The sequence below is a fragment of the Urtica dioica genome, chromosome 3, assembly GCF_054948205.1.
Source record: "Urtica dioica subsp. dioica isolate 48M chromosome 3, U.dioica_male_clone48M_v1_H2, whole genome shotgun sequence".
NCBI classification, from domain to species: domain Eukaryota; kingdom Viridiplantae; phylum Streptophyta; class Magnoliopsida; order Rosales; family Urticaceae; genus Urtica; species Urtica dioica.
In genome coordinates, this window is record NC_142758.1 from 42,563,970 (window position 1) to 42,583,850 (window position 19,881).

General features: G+C 38.7%; 1 protein-coding gene across 1 annotated transcript; it reads right to left on the reverse strand.

Annotated features, from left to right (window-relative positions):
- Positions 1–922: 922 nt before the first annotated feature.
- Positions 923–2,219, reverse strand: LOC149402911 (uncharacterized). Its single transcript, XM_089608830.1, has one exon. It carries the CDS (start codon positions 2,098–2,100, stop codon positions 1,093–1,095), a length of 1,008 nt encoding a protein of 335 aa, XP_089464956.1. The 5' UTR covers positions 2,101–2,219; the 3' UTR covers positions 923–1,092.
- Between the last annotated feature and the right edge of the window lie 17,662 nt (positions 2,220–19,881).

A 19,881-nucleotide genomic window follows, 5' to 3' on the forward strand; every position in this document is an offset into this window, starting at 1 on the left:
TTCGATGAAAATACTTAATTATATTAAGCATATTGATTCTTTTCCTAATGCTTATGTTGCTTATAGAATAATGTTGACTATTCATGTTTCTGTTGCTTCCGCAGAGAGAAGTTTTTCCAAGTTGAAGTTGATAAAGTCTTATTTGAGGTCATCTATGTGTCAAGAAAGACTCAGTGGACTTGCTATTTTGTCAGTTGAAAAAGAGTTGTTAGACAAATTTGAGTATAAAAATTTAATTTCTGAATTTGCATCTCAAAAAGCAAGAAAAGTGGATTTTGTGTAATTTTCTTGCTTTCTATTTTGTCATTAAATATAATTATAAAAGACCCTCATTTTTCTTCTCGCCCAAGGCCCCCAATTTCTTTGAGCCGGCTCTGCTTGGAATACATGACGTCATGGCCACGAGAACCAAGATCTACCTCGTCGTGGAGCTCACCGCCGGTGGAGAGCTCCTCCACAAGATCACAGCCTGGAAAGACAACCTCTTGAAGGAATCCGAAGTCCGACAGTACTTTATGCGCCAAAATCTGGCACGTTCAGAACGGCATGTGGAACTCCGGCATTCACCGCGCCGGAGGTACGACGGAGCGAAGGCGGACGTGTGGTCGTGCGGGGTTATCCTCCATATCCTCCCGGCCGGAAAGCTTCTGTTCGGTGACGGAGTGAACATTGCGGCGATGGGTTAGGGTTTTGTAGGGTAGAGTTTTTTGTTGATGGTGGTGGGCTAGTGTTTTGTCGAGTGAAATTGGTGAGCGAGGATATTTTAGTGTTTTATTTTATTTTTGGCTACTTTATGATAAGTTTAGAAAGTTAGGCTATTTTGTCAAATGAATAATTTAAATGGGTTACTTAGCCACCTCGCCCATAAATATGTAAATAAGTGATACAAAATTCATAATAAGAAACCGGTAAGAAAACGATCTCAGTAGAAACTCTCTCTCCAAATTTCTAGACTAGTGATTTTTTCACTCCAATCCAATTGATCGTTTTCATAGTTCTTGATTATTCATTACATGAGCTACGTAAACCCATTTCACACGCGTAATAAAACAACACACTAATACAGACAGACACAGAGCGTAATAAGTAAAATTAAACTTGACCGTAACCACCACCAAGTTTAGACCCGCTATCATCAACGGCCAATTTCACGTACTGACTATCCCCATAATAAAGCCCTTCCTCATGAACAGCCTTGCAAAACACGTAAAACAGGGTAGTCGCAACAATCTCGTACAGTTTCACCATCGAACTCAGACTAGAAGTCACAACAAGCTGGGCTATAAAGATCAACGCCATTGCCACAAAGCTTTTGTTCTCTTCCAGATCGCCGGCTACCGCAGAGAAAGGCTTACCGATCCAGTCAATGACGGTATACGAAACCGCAAAGATGAGGAACAGGATTACTGCGACAAATCTCTTTCCGTTGACCAAGCTCTTACTCCGCTTCAAGGCCGCAAAACCCCACGTTGACTCGGCCACAACCACCGCGGTGACCAATCCCCAGCTCACGAAGTTCAGATACACCACGACCAACAGCGACGGAACACCAACGGCGGAGATCGCGAGCAACTGAACGAGCGGAGAACCGTAGAGATCGATTTGAAACCCGAGAAAATAGGCCGAGACTGCCACGAACAAGAAGATCATCGCGAAGCCGAGGAACACCAAGAAGCTTATCGCGAGTTGGAGAAGATTCGTTGCGACGATGGGGAAGAACGAGGCGCGGATGGACCTGGCGACGGAGCTCGGCCCCACGTCGGGCTCTTCGTTGAAGGTGTGGAGCGCGACGGAGGTGACGGAGATGGTGGCGAGGAGAGATAATATTTCGAAGACAAGGTTGATCAGGAATATCCCGATCGTCGCCGACCAGACCAGAGCGGGACGATCATGATCGTTGCTGCCGGTGGGGACCGAATCTCCGCCGCCGCCGGCGAAGAAGCTTGCGATTCCAGATACGGCGGATGAGAGGACGAGAGGGAGGAGGCCGGCGAAGAAGAGGGCGAGGTAGAGGACAGAGAAGCGGCGGCGATGGGACTTTATGAGTCGCCGCGATTCCGAGAGTACGGTTGTGAGTTTTGGCTTGGGGACTAATTCCATGGTGGTTGACTTGACTTAGCACTGAGGTTGGTTTAATCTTTATGGGAGACTGAGAAGCTATAATATATAGTGAAGTATGTGAGAATGTCTTTATTTTTAATTGCTTAAAATATATAATATCTCTCTCTAACACCCACACAAACACATATTATGTATATAGCTTGGGAGACACGTTATCTGGACATATTTTTTTCCATGTCTGCCGTGACCTTTACGCAAGAAAAATAGCACAATACGCGTACGTTGAACCAATCTAGTATTTATTTATTTATTTATTTTTTTTGGGGTACAAATAGCCCCTTAGCTTTTGTAATCATACAATTTTAGTCTAACATTATTTAAAAGCATTCTAACCCCCAAATTACTGATTTAGTCGTTCTTTTTGTTTGTGTGTAGCGAGTCTTAGATATGATTATGAATTCCTATTAATATAATGAAGTATTTATTTTCATTCTTTATTGCTTTTCTTGATTCAATTCTATGCTTAATGCTTGTATGAGATTCACGACTTTGTGTATGATTTTTTATTTCGACTTGATGCTTGAGAAAGATTAGGTTGAATGTGTTTTTGGATTGAATTACTGTAATACATTCCTAGGCTAGACATGGCTAAGCTGTTATAGAATTGTGTGTACGTTCTTGAATTTAATGCTTACCACGTTTTTAGTAGTTGAGATCCATAGATGATATTCCAGTGTAGGTACAGGTTACTAGATGCTCAAGAGAGATTTAGTGATATTAGTCTTGTGAGCGTGATTAGCAAAGTATGAATGAAATAAATCGTGCGTAATTTCCGTAATCCAAACCGTTAGACTCATTAAACCATAGTCCTTACCTTTGCATAACCGTACAACCATCTTCAATTGCTTTATTTATTTAATTTTTCCTGTCAAAAAGTTTTGTGACATCTTTTCTTCTCTCTTCTAAGTTCAATTCGTTCTAGTTAATTTTGAATAACTAATTAAACTTAGTCCTCGTGGGATTCGACTCGTTCTTACGATATATTACTTCTGCGACAACGTGCAATTGCGTGTGCGAGAATTACGCAACAAGGACCGAACAATGATGGCCAACATAGGTGTCCTTGGAAGTCTTGCAACAATGTGAGATAGCAAGATATCGGGGTCGTAAGATCGCACCTCATGTTCATAGGGTTTACCCCGAACTACACCGAATAGTATCATCACAGAGTGTCATGTCGTTACCCAAGAAGAATATGCCAACGGAATTGATCAAAGACGAGTAGGAGAATTGCACGATGCTCTGCATGGATCACTAGGATTTCAAAGATTTCGTCGATCCAATCCCGAGCAAGGTGCATGCAGAAGAGCATGTAGAATACATATTTGAAGAGTTGGAAGCGAAATTGTACTCTAGATGCAAAGAGTTTTTGTATTTGTCGTTCTTGGTTTCGTTGATGCACATCAAAGTCACAAACCATTGGAAGAACAAGTCGTTCACTGAACTTTTAAATCTCCTGAGGAATTCTCATCCAGCTGATAACTAAATTCCAAAAAAATACTACGAAGCAAAGGTGAGGCTGAAGCGCTTCGGCATTGGGTACGAGATGATCAACGCTTGCATTAACGACCGTGTCTTATTTTGGAAAGATCTCGAGAACGGTGACGTCTATCAAGTTTACAACGAGAGTAAATGGAAGATTCTTGGGAAAAAAATACATCCAAGGATATTGCGATATTTCCCCCTGAAAGAGTGAAGCACTTGTACGCATGTCGATACACATTGTTTGAAATGTAGTGGCACGTAGAGAGTCTGTCAGGGAAGAAGGTGTTCTGCGACATCCTCTTGATGGAACGGCGTGGAAGAATAATCTAGATCAGAGACACCTAGATTCTGTTGCAGAGCCGCAAAACGTTCAACTTGGACTCGCTTCTGTTGGGTTCAACCCATTCGGGGATATGAGTTTGGCGTACAACATATGGCCGGTGATACTGACTACGTAAAAATTGCCACTTTGGTTGTGCATGAATAAATAGTACTTGATATTGACACTTCTGATTCTCGGGCTGAGCTCACCCGGAAAAGACATGGACTTGTTCTTGCAGACAATTGCTGAAGAGATGAAAGAATTGTGGGAGACTCGATTCCAGGGCCAGATTGAGCCAACAATAAAGTGTTTTGGTTGCGTGCCGTACTATTTATCATAATAAATGATTTTCCAGCTCGATCATATTTATCGGGATGGAGTGGACAATGGTATCTTGCTTGTCCTACGTACAACTCTGAAATGCTAGCTCTGAAAATCCGAAACATAATCGTTTATTACGACAATCGTCGATACTTGCCTCAGTAGCACCGATTGAGAAAAAGTAACAATCACTACACACTTTGCATCGAGAGACGGAGGCCACTAAAGAAGTTGACTCCGAGAGACATTCTTGATCAGTTGGCTAGTGTTTCTTGTAAGACATTAAAAAAAGCCACCTCTGTGGGAAGAAAACGAAGGCGAGAAACATGCGAACAGAACTAGACAAAAAAAACATCTTTTACGAGTTGCGATACTAGTTAGAGTTAGAATTGAAGCAACACTTGGACGTCATGCACATAGAGAAAAATGTGTGCGAGAATCTTTTTAGGATTTCGCTCAGCTTAGAAGGGAAGAATAAAGACACCGAGAAAGCGAGGCACGATTTGATGAGCATGCATATCAAGTCCACTATACACTTGAAGGAACGAGGGGATGCATGGTATAAAACCTCCAGGAGTGTACACTTTGACTATTGAGTAGAGACAGCAGTTTACTGAGCTCCTACAGTCGGTCAAATTCCTAGATGGCCTTGTTGGAATTAAAAGAAAAAAGTAACTACTGATGGGAAGTTGACAAGTTTTAAGTCGTATGATTGCCACGTTATCTTACATAGGTTGTTGGTTGTTTGTATCCGACCTTTTGTGCCTCAGCCTATACAAGAGACGATCAACGAACTTTGAAACTTTTTTAAGATAATAAGTTCTAGAACTTTGAGAGTGGAAGATCTCGCAAAAGGGAAAATTCCATCATCGTGATCTTGTGTATGCTTGAGAGTGGAAGATACCTTGGAATGCTAAAGCACTTTTTCAAAAATAAAGCTAAACAAGAAGGCTCTATCGCCGAAGCTTACATTGTAAAAGAAGCTTTAACGTTCGTGGCAAGGTACTCCATGTGAAATATTCATCATGACCAATGCTCTTGATTATCAGAAAGATGTTGTTGAAGATCAAGTCCATGAGCTCTCTCTTTTTCGATCTGAGAAGTGAGTGCCTTGTGAGATGATGAACCTGATAGTATTAGACGATAAACAAATAGATATGGCGGAGTGGTACATCTTTACGAAAGAGATAATGTTGGGACATTTCTGAGGTTGACACCACCATCTCGGACATAGTTCCATTGACAGTACAACTGTCAGATATCGATCTTCTGAGTTATCGACATGAAAGAGCTCAAGCTGAGCTTGTGACTGATGTTGACGACAGAGAAGGCGACGAGATGAAGAAGATGAAGCATCTATTACTTTTTAGGGAGATGATGATGATATTGATAAAAATAATGATACTAACATTATATCGAGTGACGATGAATGGGTAATGTTTTATTACCATTTTTAATTATTTAATTTGATAAAACAATTAAATTTTTTTATATTGTTTTCATTTTACAGGATATTGACCACCACTGGGGAAGATGGAGGCGAGGATCGCCCACGAACACCGGGATCCGCCGGTTTAAAGAAGACGAGGGCCGACAACATGTTCAACTTCTAAGAGAGCAAAGAGAGGAGTCGTAGGTGCGAATGTAGTTGGCTACGACCTGGTGGAGCAGACGTTCTATCAGACTGTTAGAGTGACAAATAAAAATATTAGCTTATTCTCCGGCTGCAAAGGGAATTGGATCCGCTCATCGATTCCAATACACGTGGATAGGTAGATAACATATAGCTTCAGGCTGTGGAGGCTCTTCAGACCAGTATCCACGCTGAGTACACTTTTTTTGTACTCGAATCTCGAGACCGCGAGGTACACTCAGTAGGCTGATTTCGAGCCCAGATCGATGAGGTTTCATTCGCAATGCAAAGCACCTTTTTGTAATGCAAAGTCAAAACTAATAAGGAAGTTCATAATAAAAGTTTTGGGGCAATGAGATCTCTCAATATAAGAAATGCCAAAAGGGCATCACTTAGGCTGATTGAGAAAAGGCGATAAATAGGTTTGAATTATTTGCAGAGTTGGAAGCGAAATTGTACTCTAGATGCAAAGAGTTTTTGTATTTGTCGTTCTTGGTTTCGTTGATGCACATCAAAGTCACAAACCATTGGAAGAACAAGTCGTTCACTGAACTTTTAAATCTCCTGAGGAATTCTCATCCAGCTGATAACTAAATTCCAAAAAAATACTACGAAGCAAAGGTGAGGCTGAAGCGCTTCGGCATTGGGTACGAGATGATCAACGCTTGCATTAACGACTGTGTCTTATTTTGGAAAGATCTCGAGAACGGTGACGTCTATCAAGTTTACAACGAGAGTAAATGGAAGATTCTTGGGAAAAAAATACATCCAAGGATATTGCGATATTTCCCCCTGAAAGAGTGAAGCACTTGTACGCATGTCGATACACATTGCTTGAAATGTAGTGGCACGTAGAGAGTCTGTCAGGGAAGAAGGTGTTCTGCGACATCCTCTTGATGGAACGGCGTGGAAGAATAATCTAGATCAGAGACACCTAGATTCTGTTGCAGAGCCGCAAAACGTTCAACTTGGACTCGCTTCTGTTGGGTTCAACCCATTCGGGGATATGAGTTTGGCGTACAACATATGGCCGGTGATACTGACTACGTAAAAATTGCCACTTTGGTTGTGCATGAATAAATAGTACTTGATATTGACACTTCTGATTCTCGGGCTGAGCTCACCCGGAAAAGACATGGACTTGTTCTTGCAGACAATTGCTGAAGAGATGAAAGAATTGTGGGAGACTCGATTCCAGGGCCAGATTGAGCCAACAATAAAGTGTTTTGGTTGCGTGCCGTACTATTTATCATAATAAATGATTTTCCAGCTCGATCATATTTATCGGGATGGAGTGGACAATGGTATCTTGCTTGTCCTACGTACAACTCTGAAATGCTAGCTCTGAAAATCCGAAACATAATCGTTTATTACGACAATCGTCGATACTTGCCTCAGTAGCACCGATTGAGAAAAAGTAACAATCACTACACACTTTGCATCGAGAGACGGAGGCCACTAAAGAAGTTGACTCCGAGAGACATTCTTGATCAGTTGGCTAGTGTTTCTTGTAAGACATTAAAAAAAGCCACCTCTGTGGGAAGAAAACGAAGGCGAGAAACATGCGAACAGAACTAGACAAAAAAAACATCTTTTACGAGTTGCGATACTAGTTAGAGTTAGAATTGAAGCAACACTTGGACGTCATGCACATAGAGAAAAATGTGTGCGAGAATCTTTTTAGGATTTCGCTCAGCTTAGAAGGGAAGAATAAAGACACCGAGAAAGCGAGGCACGATTTGATGAGCATGCATATCAAGTCCACTATACACTTGAAGGAACGAGGGGATGCATGGTATAAAACCTCCAGGAGTGTACACTTTGACTATTGAGTAGAGACAGCAGTTTACTGAGCTCCTACAGTCGGTCAAATTCCTAGATGGCCTTGTTGGAATTAAAAGAAAAAAGTAACTACTGATGGGAAGTTGACAAGTTTTAAGTCGTATGATTGCCACGTTATCTTACATAGGTTGTTGGTTGTTTGTATCCGACCTTTTGTGCCTCAGCCTATACAAGAGACGATCAACGAACTTTGAAACTTTTTTAAGATAATAAGTTCTAGAACTTTGAGAGTGGAAGATCTCGCAAAAGGGAAAATTCCATCATCGTGATCTTGTGTATGCTTGAGAGTGGAAGATACCTTGGAATGCTAAAGCACTTTTTCAAAAATAAAGCTAAACAAGAAGGCTCTATCGCCGAAGCTTACATTGTAAAAGAAGCTTTAACGTTCGTGGCAAGGTACTCCATGTGAAATATTCATCATGACCAATGCTCTTGATTATCAGAAAGATGTTGTTGAAGATCAAGTCCATGAGCTCTCTCTTTTTCGATCTGAGAAGTGAGTGCCTTGTGAGATGATGAACCTGATAGTATTAGACGATAAACAAATAGATATGGCGGAGTGGTACATCTTTACGAAAGAGATAATGTTGGGACATTTCTGAGGTTGACACCACCATCTCGGACATAGTTCCATTGACAGTACAACTGTCAGATATCGATCTTCTGAGTTATCGACATGAAAGAGCTCAAGCTGAGCTTGTGACTGATGTTGACGACAGAGAAGGCGACGAGATGAAGAAGATGAAGCATCTATTACTTTTTAGGGAGATGATGATGATATTGATAAAAATAATGATACTAACATTATATCGAGTGACGATGAATGGGTAATGTTTTATTACCATTTTTAATTATTTAATTTGATAAAACAATTAAATTTTTTTATATTGTTTTCATTTTACAGGATATTGACCACCACTGGGGAAGATGGAGGCGAGGATCGCCCACGAACACCGGGATCCGCTGGTTTAAAGAAGACGAGGGCCGACAACATGTTCAACTTCTAAGAGAGCAAAGAGAGGAGTCGTAGGTGCGAATGTAGTTGGCTACGACCTGGTGGAGCAGACGTTCTATCAGACTGTTAGAGTGACAAATAAAAATATTAGCTTATTCTCCGGCTGCAAAGGGAATTGGATCCGCTCATCGATTCCAATACACGTGGATAGGTAGATAACATATAGCTTCAGGCTGTGGAGGCTCTTCAGACCAGTATCCATGCTGAGTACACTTTTTTTGTACTCGAATCTCGAGACCGCAAGGTACACTCAGTAGGCTGATTTCGAGCCCAGATCGATGAGGTTTCATTCGCAATGCAAAGCAACTTTTTGTAATGCAAAGTCAAAACTAATAAGGAAGTTCATAATAAAAGTTTTGGGGCAATGAGATCTCTCAATATAAGAAATGCCAAAAGGGCATCACTTAGGCTGATTGAGAAAAGGCGATAGATAGGTTTGAATTATAAGATTTTAAGGTAACATTTTTTAAATAATTTGTTAACCTCAATGAGCTCGAATTAACTTGACTTACATTTTGCAGAAATTGTCTGCTCGTAACAAGAAAAATAAGAAGAAGAAGGAGACATTCAGCTGGGAATGGTCGATATCTTTCTTGGCTCATCGTGGGGCAAATGTAAGTTGTAATTTTGAAATATTTTAATTGAAATATTTACTAAGTATATATTAATGCGTATATTTTGATTAATACTTGCAGAGGTGGTCAGATGAGACCTTGGGCTCCCCACTTTAGTCGTGGCAGCACTTTCACCAAACCGAAACTTGGGAGTGGACGACGCTAACCGCGAAATCCCTCTATGTAAGTTATTAATTTAATTATATGAATTACTTATATTATTGCTTATATGATGATCTTCATTGTTTGTTATGACATGTGTAAATGAACAAATCCCGAGACAAGTGACTAACATTCAACGACAAGCAGCGGATCAACGCCAATAAGTGGGCATCGATGACGAAGAGCAAACAGCGATGCACATAGTTCTCGAGAAGCGTCAAGATTTGGAAACAGGGGTAGGTCCCTCATTCCCTAGGGGATCTATTCTCCACGCTGAAGTTCGTGATGAGGCCGCATCTAGTTCGTATTCCCGCAGTTAGCAATCCGATTCAGCGGTCAATAAGTTACAGGCTACTGTTAGTCCCAACAAGTCATGATGGAGCAGACGCAGCGACATATCTGAGAGCTCACATAGAACATGAGATCGAGTCAATAGCCTCACCCATCGCCCACGACACAGCAAACTCAGACTACGCCGCCACCAGCTCCGACGGATAAGTAGGCTACACCAACTTCTATAGAGCACCAACGAGATCGTCTTAGCGACAACGCTAGCAGCGCAAGACGAAGCAGATGCGGAAGAGGATCACAAATGATGGATAAGTGGTTTCTCGATCGCAAGAAGTAGTAGTGTGTACAATTGTAACATTATTTTCTATGTTACTTTAGATATAAAAAAATTGAATTTATAATATTTTAAATTATGTTTTATAGATAATTTATTTTCCATTTTGAATTTCAATTCCAATTTATAATATTATCGAATTAATTTTAATTATTGATATTTTAATATATATATATATACACACACACACACACATACACACAAATGAAGATAACCCGCCCAAGGGCTTTGGATGCAATTAGTCGCATCCAATACTCTCGCGCGTTTTGGAGGGAATGGTTTTGGATGCGATATTGTCGCATCCAAAAGTCTGAAATCCCGCCAAATAAATTTTGGCGAGCCGCATCCACGAGCGACAACTTAAGAATTTTGGGAAGACAACCTAGAGCTTCAGAGAGTTTGGAGAGAGAAGAAGATGTCATTGAAAGAGGTTTAAGCTTGGAGAGGAGAAGAAGAGGAATGAGAAGAGCTTGTGACAGTCTCTCTCCAATCAAATTACTCATCAACATCAATCCATACTTTTATCTTCCTATCAGTTTCTCTCTGTTTTATCCATAGTTTTGAGATAATACTTGTTGATCTTGATTTAGACTTTGAATTTCATTGAATTGGATATTGATTGTGGAACATTGATTGTTGAATGGCTATGTCTCTCCTTGTGTTTATGCTATTGGTCATTTCAATATTGTACTGGCTTAATCATACTCATGAGAAGCTAAATACATAGGGGTGCAATGTAGTTGGTTGAATTGATTCGGTTAGTATGTTTTAGGTTTGTGCTTAATTGTGGTTTATTTGTGATAATCAAGAAAATTAGGTAGTTAATATCATTGCTTGGCTTAGCTAACTGGGTAGTGAATGTCTAGACCCGTTTAGACACCGAGAGATGATAATTGAGTGTGCTCAAACCGTTCTCTCATCCGCCCATCTAGCTCTATAGAAAGACTAGGGACTTTGTGTAGTCTTTTGAACATTCGTAGGAAATGAAATTATTTTAGGGCTGAAACTGGATCCCTTCGGTTCGGTTTTGGTCATTTTCATATTCTAATCTTAATTTTCGATTTTAAAATATTTGGTTAAGTAACCGATAGTTTAGTCCAAAACCAGAATTTGTTTATCCGAATATTCGGTTATCCAGTTTCTTACATTTAATATCCAGTTTAAATAACTGATTTTCAAAATTAGGTTATCTGGTTCTTTTAAATCCGGATCTATTTTTAAAAGTAGTTTAAAAAAAATTGGTGTTGTAGTTCTTAAAATTCATAATCACTATGAAACCATATTTTAAATCCATACCCGTTTATAAAATTATTCCAATGATCAAAATCCAAGTAAAAATGAATAAAATAATCCTAACGTGATTATTTATTTTTTATTTTAATAAAAAATAATCGGTTAAATATCCGATATCCAATTTTTTTAAATTTTAAAATGGAAAAATATCAACTGTATCCCCTGTATTTAATCGAAATGCACGATTTATACCTTCAGTTTCCATAAATATCAGACATTTTCCTTCAGTTTAATATAATTGGCATATATCTCACTTACAAATATGCTATATTACAAATATTACCCTTTTCGTGTATTTTTTACAAACAAAAAAATGTGAACTCCCAAAAATACCCTTAATGAAATAATTTTTTATTTTCTATTCTGTATACAAAAAAATTAAATTAAAAAATTTATTTATAAAAAGTTAAGGATTTTTTTATAAGGAGAGATTTTGATTTTTTTTAAATAAAGTTGTAAATAAATATTTATTCTATTAAGGGTATTTTGGGGAGTTCAAATTATTTTTTTGAAAAAAAATAAACGAAAATGGTGATTTTTGTAATATAACATTTTTTAGGGGAGGTATATGTCATTTATATTAAACTGAAATGATATGTCTGATATTTCTAAAAATCGAAGGGCTAAATCTCGCATTTCCGTTAAACACGAGCGATACTCTTGATATTTTCCCTTTTAAAATCGATATCCGTTTCATTTTGTAAAATGGATCGGCTATTCGAATCCAAATTTTGGTTATATGACGTGGCACCGATTTTTTGTTTTGGATCGATCAGTTATTGGTTTTATCCGATTTTCGGTTCAGTTTTGTACAACCCTAAATTATTTGTTTTAATAGGATCCTAGTCGAGAGGTGTAAAATCGCCAAACAAATAGGCCTATTTTACTCGAGAGAGATTAATGGGTATTCAAGAGAGAATTAGACTAGGGTCACCCAAATAATTGTTGTCGCTAGAATCCATAGAACCGACCGAATCGAGAAATCCATGAAGTTGAACTCATTCGCTCTCATATCGTTTGTCAAGTCTTGTTTTATTGCTTTTGATTTATTTTGTGCATTAATTTCACTTCACTCAAAAACCATCAAAGTTTCCCCTTTTTACATTTTTCAACTCATAAAAATTTTCTAGTTAGTTAGCATTGAAAAATAGATAAATTTTTCGTGGGATCGAAATCCCTTCTCATGCACACTTTATAATTTGACGATACGTGCGCTTGCGTCGTGTACATTTTCGCAGTTAAGGAAAATCTCCATCACAAACTTTTACTCTGCTTCAGGGCCACGAAACCACAAATTGACTCGGCCACCACGACTTCGTCGGCCAATCCCCAGCTCACGATGTTGGCGTATAGAAAACATAATTTGAACCATAATTGGCATACTCGGTTACCCTGTAAGAAATGAATTTTTCATCGGAATACTCGATTCCTTAATCATAAGAAATATATATGCATACATACGAGAGTGCATAAGCATGTCTAATTACTGTGCAAACTGCAACTATTTGAATTAGCATATGAAGGAATTATTATGTTTAATATGTAGTTTTCTTCCCTGTATATGTTTTAAGTTATTTTGTTTTAGCACAGCCTAGTGGTTTGACCGCCGGATCTACCCTAGTGGTTTTCGTAGAATTTCGAAGCATAAAGTAAATTTATACGTAACTATCCAATAAGGATAATGAAAATTAGGCCATGTATATACGATCGTTTAACTATTCAACAAGGATAATAGGCCATATATATACGATCGTTTAAAAATAATATCCCTCCGTAACTTATCGTAAAAAACATAATTATATATTATAACTTCAAATCCCTAACTTAGTTTAAAAAATAACTACCCACATAATTTATTTTAAAAATGATTACAACTTATGATCTAAGTTGTTATTTTTAAATCAATTTTATTTCATTGGATGATTAAAATAATTATCGACTTACAATGTTATGAATTTGTGTTCAGTCACCTTGAAAAAAATTTATGTCTATATAATTCAAAAGCTAAAGAAAAGTCTGTACAACCTTCAAAGTCTTTTTTATTATTTTTTTTTATAAAGACATGCTTAAAGAACACATTTATTATGTGTAAAATAAGTGAATTTCAAGAGTCTCACATGAGTTGGGTAAGTGTGTTGTGTTGTGTTTATATACTATTCTCTTTCTTTAGTTCATAAGCAAGTGCAAGAGAGGAGAGTGTGGGTAAGTTAACTCTTAACCCCTCTCGGACGCACACACACGCGCGCCGCCGCCGAACCGAGCCGGGCCGTACTCGGGCTTAGGCTCGGGTTTCGGGTTTCGAAAATGTCTCGGTCTCGGTCTCGGGCCTGGGCCTTGGGCCAATCCTTATCTTTGTATTCCAATTGTCACTTCATAAGTTTTTTAATTCCACAAATAACTTGTTTTGTTATGATGGGAATTAATATTATAGCGTGCATTGAATGGCACAATGCTGGACGGTTTTGCATGCATGGAGTTGAGCGGTTTTGGTATCTAAAAGATTTCAAACGGAAGGCTGAGCAAAAATGTTTGTCATTCTACTAAAAAAAAATGTTTGTCATTAGTAGTAGTTAATGAGTTTAATTTTCATAGTGGCTGGACGGTTTTGTGAGGCTCAAGGTTGTAACCTCTCTGAGACCTTGCCCTATAAATAGAGGCATCTAGCTCTCATTTAGAACACACCAAGAAATCGATATTCTCTCATCTCCTTCTCTCCTCCGAAATTGCTTTGTTTTTATTTGTAGTCGGTGATCGGTTATGTTACATGTTTTAGTTCGCCGGAGAACTTCGTTTGGTGTAAAGCTCTTCTCGTTTCCACCGTTGTATCCTAGGAGGTAAATTGCTCATCGATTTCGACACCCGTGCGAGGGCAATATTACTTTAAGTAAACCGTCGAACGGTCATTGGCCTTTGTTTTTCGTGTCTTGTCTTCCATTCATCTTATCATTTCTAATATTGTTGTTGTTATCTTTTATTTATTTTATTTTTTCTACTATCAAGTTGTCTATTTTTCTCGAAATAAATATTATTTACGTAATATTTTTAACAATCTTAAAGTAATACATGTTCTTAGACAGCTTGTGTTGGAATCGATCTAGGGTTTAAGAAAAGTTTAACGCTTCGTTAAGCGGCGAAATTTTAAAAATGTTCTTTTTCAAGTAAAACAGTTTTTACTAACCTAGACAAAGAGCAAGCACATGTAAATAAAAACTAATATGAGCATAAAAGATTACTAACCTTTTTAGAAGCTTGAACGTTGAGAAGATTTTGGAAAAGATTGCAACGTTCGTCTCCCTCGCAGCACGTCTCTCTTCCTTTCCTCGTTAACTCGAGCAACCACGAAAGTTTATATCACTAAATCACTCAAGATAAAAAGAATTAGTGTGTGGGCATTTTTAAACACTACGACTTAAGAACGAGTCTTGAAGTCGAAGAGCTAAACTCTAGCTCAAATGAGGACCTAAGTGCCAAAACAATAAAACGAAATTGAATAGAGAGAGAGAGGATCGGCCAAGCTAGAGAGAGAAGCTCTCAAATCTCTAGAACTTGGGATGAATGAAATGTGTGGAATGAGGTTCCTATTTATAGGAGAGGTCTCACCTTCAATAAGGTAGTTTCCTCTTCTATAGAATATCACATATTCATGAGCCAATTTCCCTTTTTTTCTTCATAGAGTCACACGGCCAACAAGGCATTCTAGAAGCCTTGATTTGTTTCCTATTTTGTTCCTTTCTCTAGCCTTGGCCGAATTTCCTTATGGCATGCATAGGAAATTTGTTTCCTCTTTTTCTTTTGGCAAGTATCTTGATACATTTATGCACAAAATATTCTCTCTTTCTTTGGGTATGTTGGGCGCCTATATTCACTCTAGAAGGGGCTTCTAGAAGCTCCTTCATTTGTTCATGACAATATGAAAAAGGCCCATTAAGAATTTTCAATAAAATTCTTATGAAATGAAATTAATCCACATGGCCCATCAAATGACCATGTCAAAAAATTTATTGACATTCATTTCATCCTATGTCTCAAAAGACAAAAATACCCTTTTGACAATTTTCGTAAAACTTGTCTCGTTTTTGTTTTGACTTAGCTTCTAGTTTAACTATTCCTACTCGATGTGATTCGTGACAGTGACCTCATGGATCCAAATGAACAAAGCTTGAGCTAAACACTTGGACTCAAAAGTTCACAAACTTTTTCCAAGTTTAGCTTAATATTAACTGACTCCACTAAAGAGTTGACATTGAAAATTTCTCGGTTCAAATGAATTTATTTTCTACTCAAGAATTCAACCTAATTGTAATGAGCGGATCCACTGAATATTATCTATGTTTACCCTTCATGAATATCATCAGCTAGTCGGGATTTACAAAATTACCATTTTACCCTTCTAGTTGTTATTTCCTCAACTCCTTTGTAGCTTGTGAATAAGTTAGAAACAATGTATTGACGAGGAGCTAACAAGTCACATTGTTTCATCCAAAAGAGTCAAGACTCAATTTGGACACTGGCCAGTTTATTTATTCACACTCCAAGGAATAAAGCATGAGGTGTTCTACATTGCATTTCAGCAATCTTGTACATGAATTCCATATCTATGAGAACTTCACAAAGTTACTCATGACATTCTCACAACTTAGTACTTCACCAATAGGCCATGTTCGGAATCACATAGTGAGTCCGAACTCTGACTTTCTCAAATCAGAATACGTAAGCTGTGAAATGACATGTCTCATTTCAGGATTAAGGTAAGCACGATGCAATTCATACGTAGTGACTTCGAGACATTAGAGGTTAAATGGTTTGTTCTTATTTTGTCTTTAGAAGTGCACTGGTCAATTCAGTACCTTCGGAAGATACCTAGAAGAACTATAGAGTCTCCAACTCTCAATGCCCCATAACCAGACATCATAGATTCTCCTAACAATCGTACTGAGGTCAATAGTCCTTTGACCCTTAGATTGCGAATATATCGTTTTAAGCAAACTACGAAGAGTTTGTTCATGCAAATCTACATTTGTCTCTTCGTAAGTTGTTTAGTTTGTTTATGGACTAAAGACTAATGTTTTATCATAAAGCTTCAAACAGACAAGGAGGAATGAATGAACGTTTCAACTTTTTATTAATGAATAAACAATTACAAGCAAGAGTCTTCATGAGACTTTATTACATCAAATGTACAATATAAAGACTACAACTCTTCTTGTGGGAACCATTGACAACAGCTTGCTCGTGGAAGAAGTTTTAAATTATTTTGGTTATTTTTGTGTTGACCTTTATCAACGTATTTATTAACTTGGTTTGTTTTCTTTTGTAGTAATGGAAAACAACAACAACAACAACAACAACAACAACAACACCACCATTTTGAATGGAGTGGATGCATCGGGGAATCCGATCATCTCGATGCCTTCCAACATGGAGGTGTTGACTACCAACGCCGTGAACCCGAACATCGTGGTGCAACCACCAAGCTCGGCAGAGGCTTCGGCCGGGAATGGACCCGCGGGTCTTGTTCACTCGATAGCGGCTATGGCCGTGAACGGACCCGGGGGTCTTGTTCCAAATGCGGCCGTGGTCCGAGGGCCTCTCGTAATGATCCCGGCCGAGAATCCAGGGAAGTTTAGTGGCTTGAACTTCAAGAGATGGCAACAAAAAAGGCTCTTTTATTTGACCACCATTGGTCTTCTGCGGTTTTTTTCCGATGATCCTCCGACTCTCCAAGAGGACGAGGCCGATCCGAAAGTTAGAATGGCATTTCTCGCTTGGAAGGATTCTGACTACTTGTGTCAGAATTATGTGATGAATTGTCTAGTGGACTCCCTATACAACATGTATAGTTCAAATGCGTCTTCTAAAGAGATTTGGGAATCACCTGATCGGAAATACAAGACCGAGGATGCGGGCTCAAAAAAATACATCGTGGGCCGCTTCCTCGAGTTCAAAATGGTGGACAATAAGACGGTCACGAGTCAAGTGCAAGAGTTACAACTTATCTTTCACAAGATTCAAGCCGAGGGAATGACCATTAGCGAGTCTTTCCAAGTTGCCTTCATCATCAAAAAGCTACCTTCGAGTTGGAAGGAATTCAAGAACTACCTTAAGCATAAGCGAAAGGAGACGAGTCTTGAAGATTTGGTGGTTCGCCTTCGCATAGAGGAAGATAACTGTGGCTCCGACAAGAGGTTCAAGACCACGTCCAAGAGAGCCAACGTCGTCGAGCATGGTGAAGGCTCGAAAGGCAAGAGGCCCGCCAACAAGCGTGGGGCAAAAAGGGCTGCCTTCAAGAAGAAAAACCAAATTTTTTTTGTCGGAAAGTGCTTCAACTGCGACAAAGAAGGTCACCGCGCCATGGATTTCCGTAAGCCGTAAAAGAAGAAGAAGAAGAAGAGTAAGGCCAATGCCGTCGAGACCGAGGGAGATGACCAATTTCTTGTCGCCGTGGTCTCCGAAGTGAACTTGGTGGACTCAAACCCCAAGGAGTGGTGGTTAGACACTGGTGCTACCCGTCATGTTTGCTCCGACAAGAACACGTTTTACTCGCTCGATATGCGCCAAACTGGGGAGAACCTGTTCATGGGAAACTTGGCCACCTCCGATGTCATGGGGACGGGCCACGTCATCCTTAAAATGACCTCGGGAAAAGAGATGAAGCTCACAATGTTCTCTATATTTTTGACATTAGGAAGAATCTCATTTTTGGAACTCTTCTTTGTAACCATGGGTTTAACATGGTTTTTTTATTCTCAACGAATTGTTCTTAGTAAAAATGGGATGTATGTGGGTAAGGGCTATGTGAAAGAAGATATGTGGAAGATGAATATAATCGCCATTACTGGCAAAGATATGAATGAGAGTGCTTCCTTTTCTGCTTATATGCTTAAGTCATCTAATTTATGGCATGATAAACTTGCTCATGTGAATTATGACACTTTGCGTAAATTAATTAATTTTGACTGTATATCAAAATTTAATATTGACTCTAAACACAAATGTGAGATATGTGTTGAAGCCAAATTAACGAGAACATACTTTCATAGTGTTGAAAGAAAGAGTGAGTCTCTTGAATTAATCCATACCGATTTATGCGATTTGATAGTCATGCCTATGATAGGTGGTTAGAAATACTTTGAGACTTTCATTGACGACAGTACAAAATATTGTTATGTTTATTTGCTTAAGAGCAAAGATGAGGCCATAGAGAAATTTGCCATGTACAAATTGGAAGTTGAGAATCAACTTTGTAAAAAGATTAAAATGGTGCGTAGTGATCGTGGAGGTGAATATGTGAAACCATTTGGTACCTTTTGTGCACAATATGGAATTATTCATGAAGTCACTCCACCATATTCTCCTCAATCGAACGGCATTGCCGAACGAAAGAATCACACTCTCAAAGAGATTATGAATGCGATGTTGCTAAGCTCGGGGTTACCACAAGAAATGTGGGAGGAAGCCATCTTAGCCGCGAACTATCTTTTGAATAAGATACCTCAAAAGAAAGAGGATAAATCTTCGTCCGAATTATTTAAAGGAACGAAGCCTTCCTATAAATACTTGTGAATGTGGAGGTGCTTAGCCAATGTTTTGGCTCCCGCACCTAAAAGAATGAAGATCGGTCCAAGGACCGTTGATTGTGTATTTATTGGTTATGCAAATCATAGTAATGCGTATCACTTTATTGTGCATGATTCTAAGAATCCTGATATACACAAAGGTTCTATAATTGAGTCTAAAAATGCATCGTTCTTTGAACATGTATTTCCATATAAGACTAAGGAAGATGAACCGAGTTCATCAAATCAAAGTTTTGAGAACATTGAAGAAATATCTCAAGAGCTTGATGAGGAATCCAAGGATGAGATAGAATCTGAACAACCTCGAAGAAGTAAACGAGCGAGGGTGGAGAAGTCATTTGGATCTGACTTTCTTACTATATGTTAGAGTTCGAACCTCTAAGTTATAAAGAGGATGTAAATTTAGTCGATGGTCATTTATGGAAGGATTCCATAAGAAGTGAAATTGACTCGATCATACATAACCACACATGGGAACTAGTTGACCTTCCTCCTGGAAGTAAAACTCTTGGTTCTAAGTGGATCTTCATGAGGAAGATGAAAGTGGATGTCTCAATCGATTAATACAAGTTGAGATTTGTAATTAAGGGTTTTAGACAAAAAGAAGGTCTTGACTATTTTGATACTTATTCTCCCATGACGAGAATAACATCTATACGATTGATCGTAGCCATTGCCACTTTGCGCAATCTCGAAACCCATCAAATGGATGTGAAAACTGATTTCCTAAATGGTGATCTCGAGGAAGAGATATATATGGACAAACCTAAGGGTTGTCTCGCACATGGGCAAGAGAGGAAAGTATGTAAACTGATTAAGTCATTATATGGACTTAAACAGTCCTAAAATAATGGCATGAAAAATTTGACAA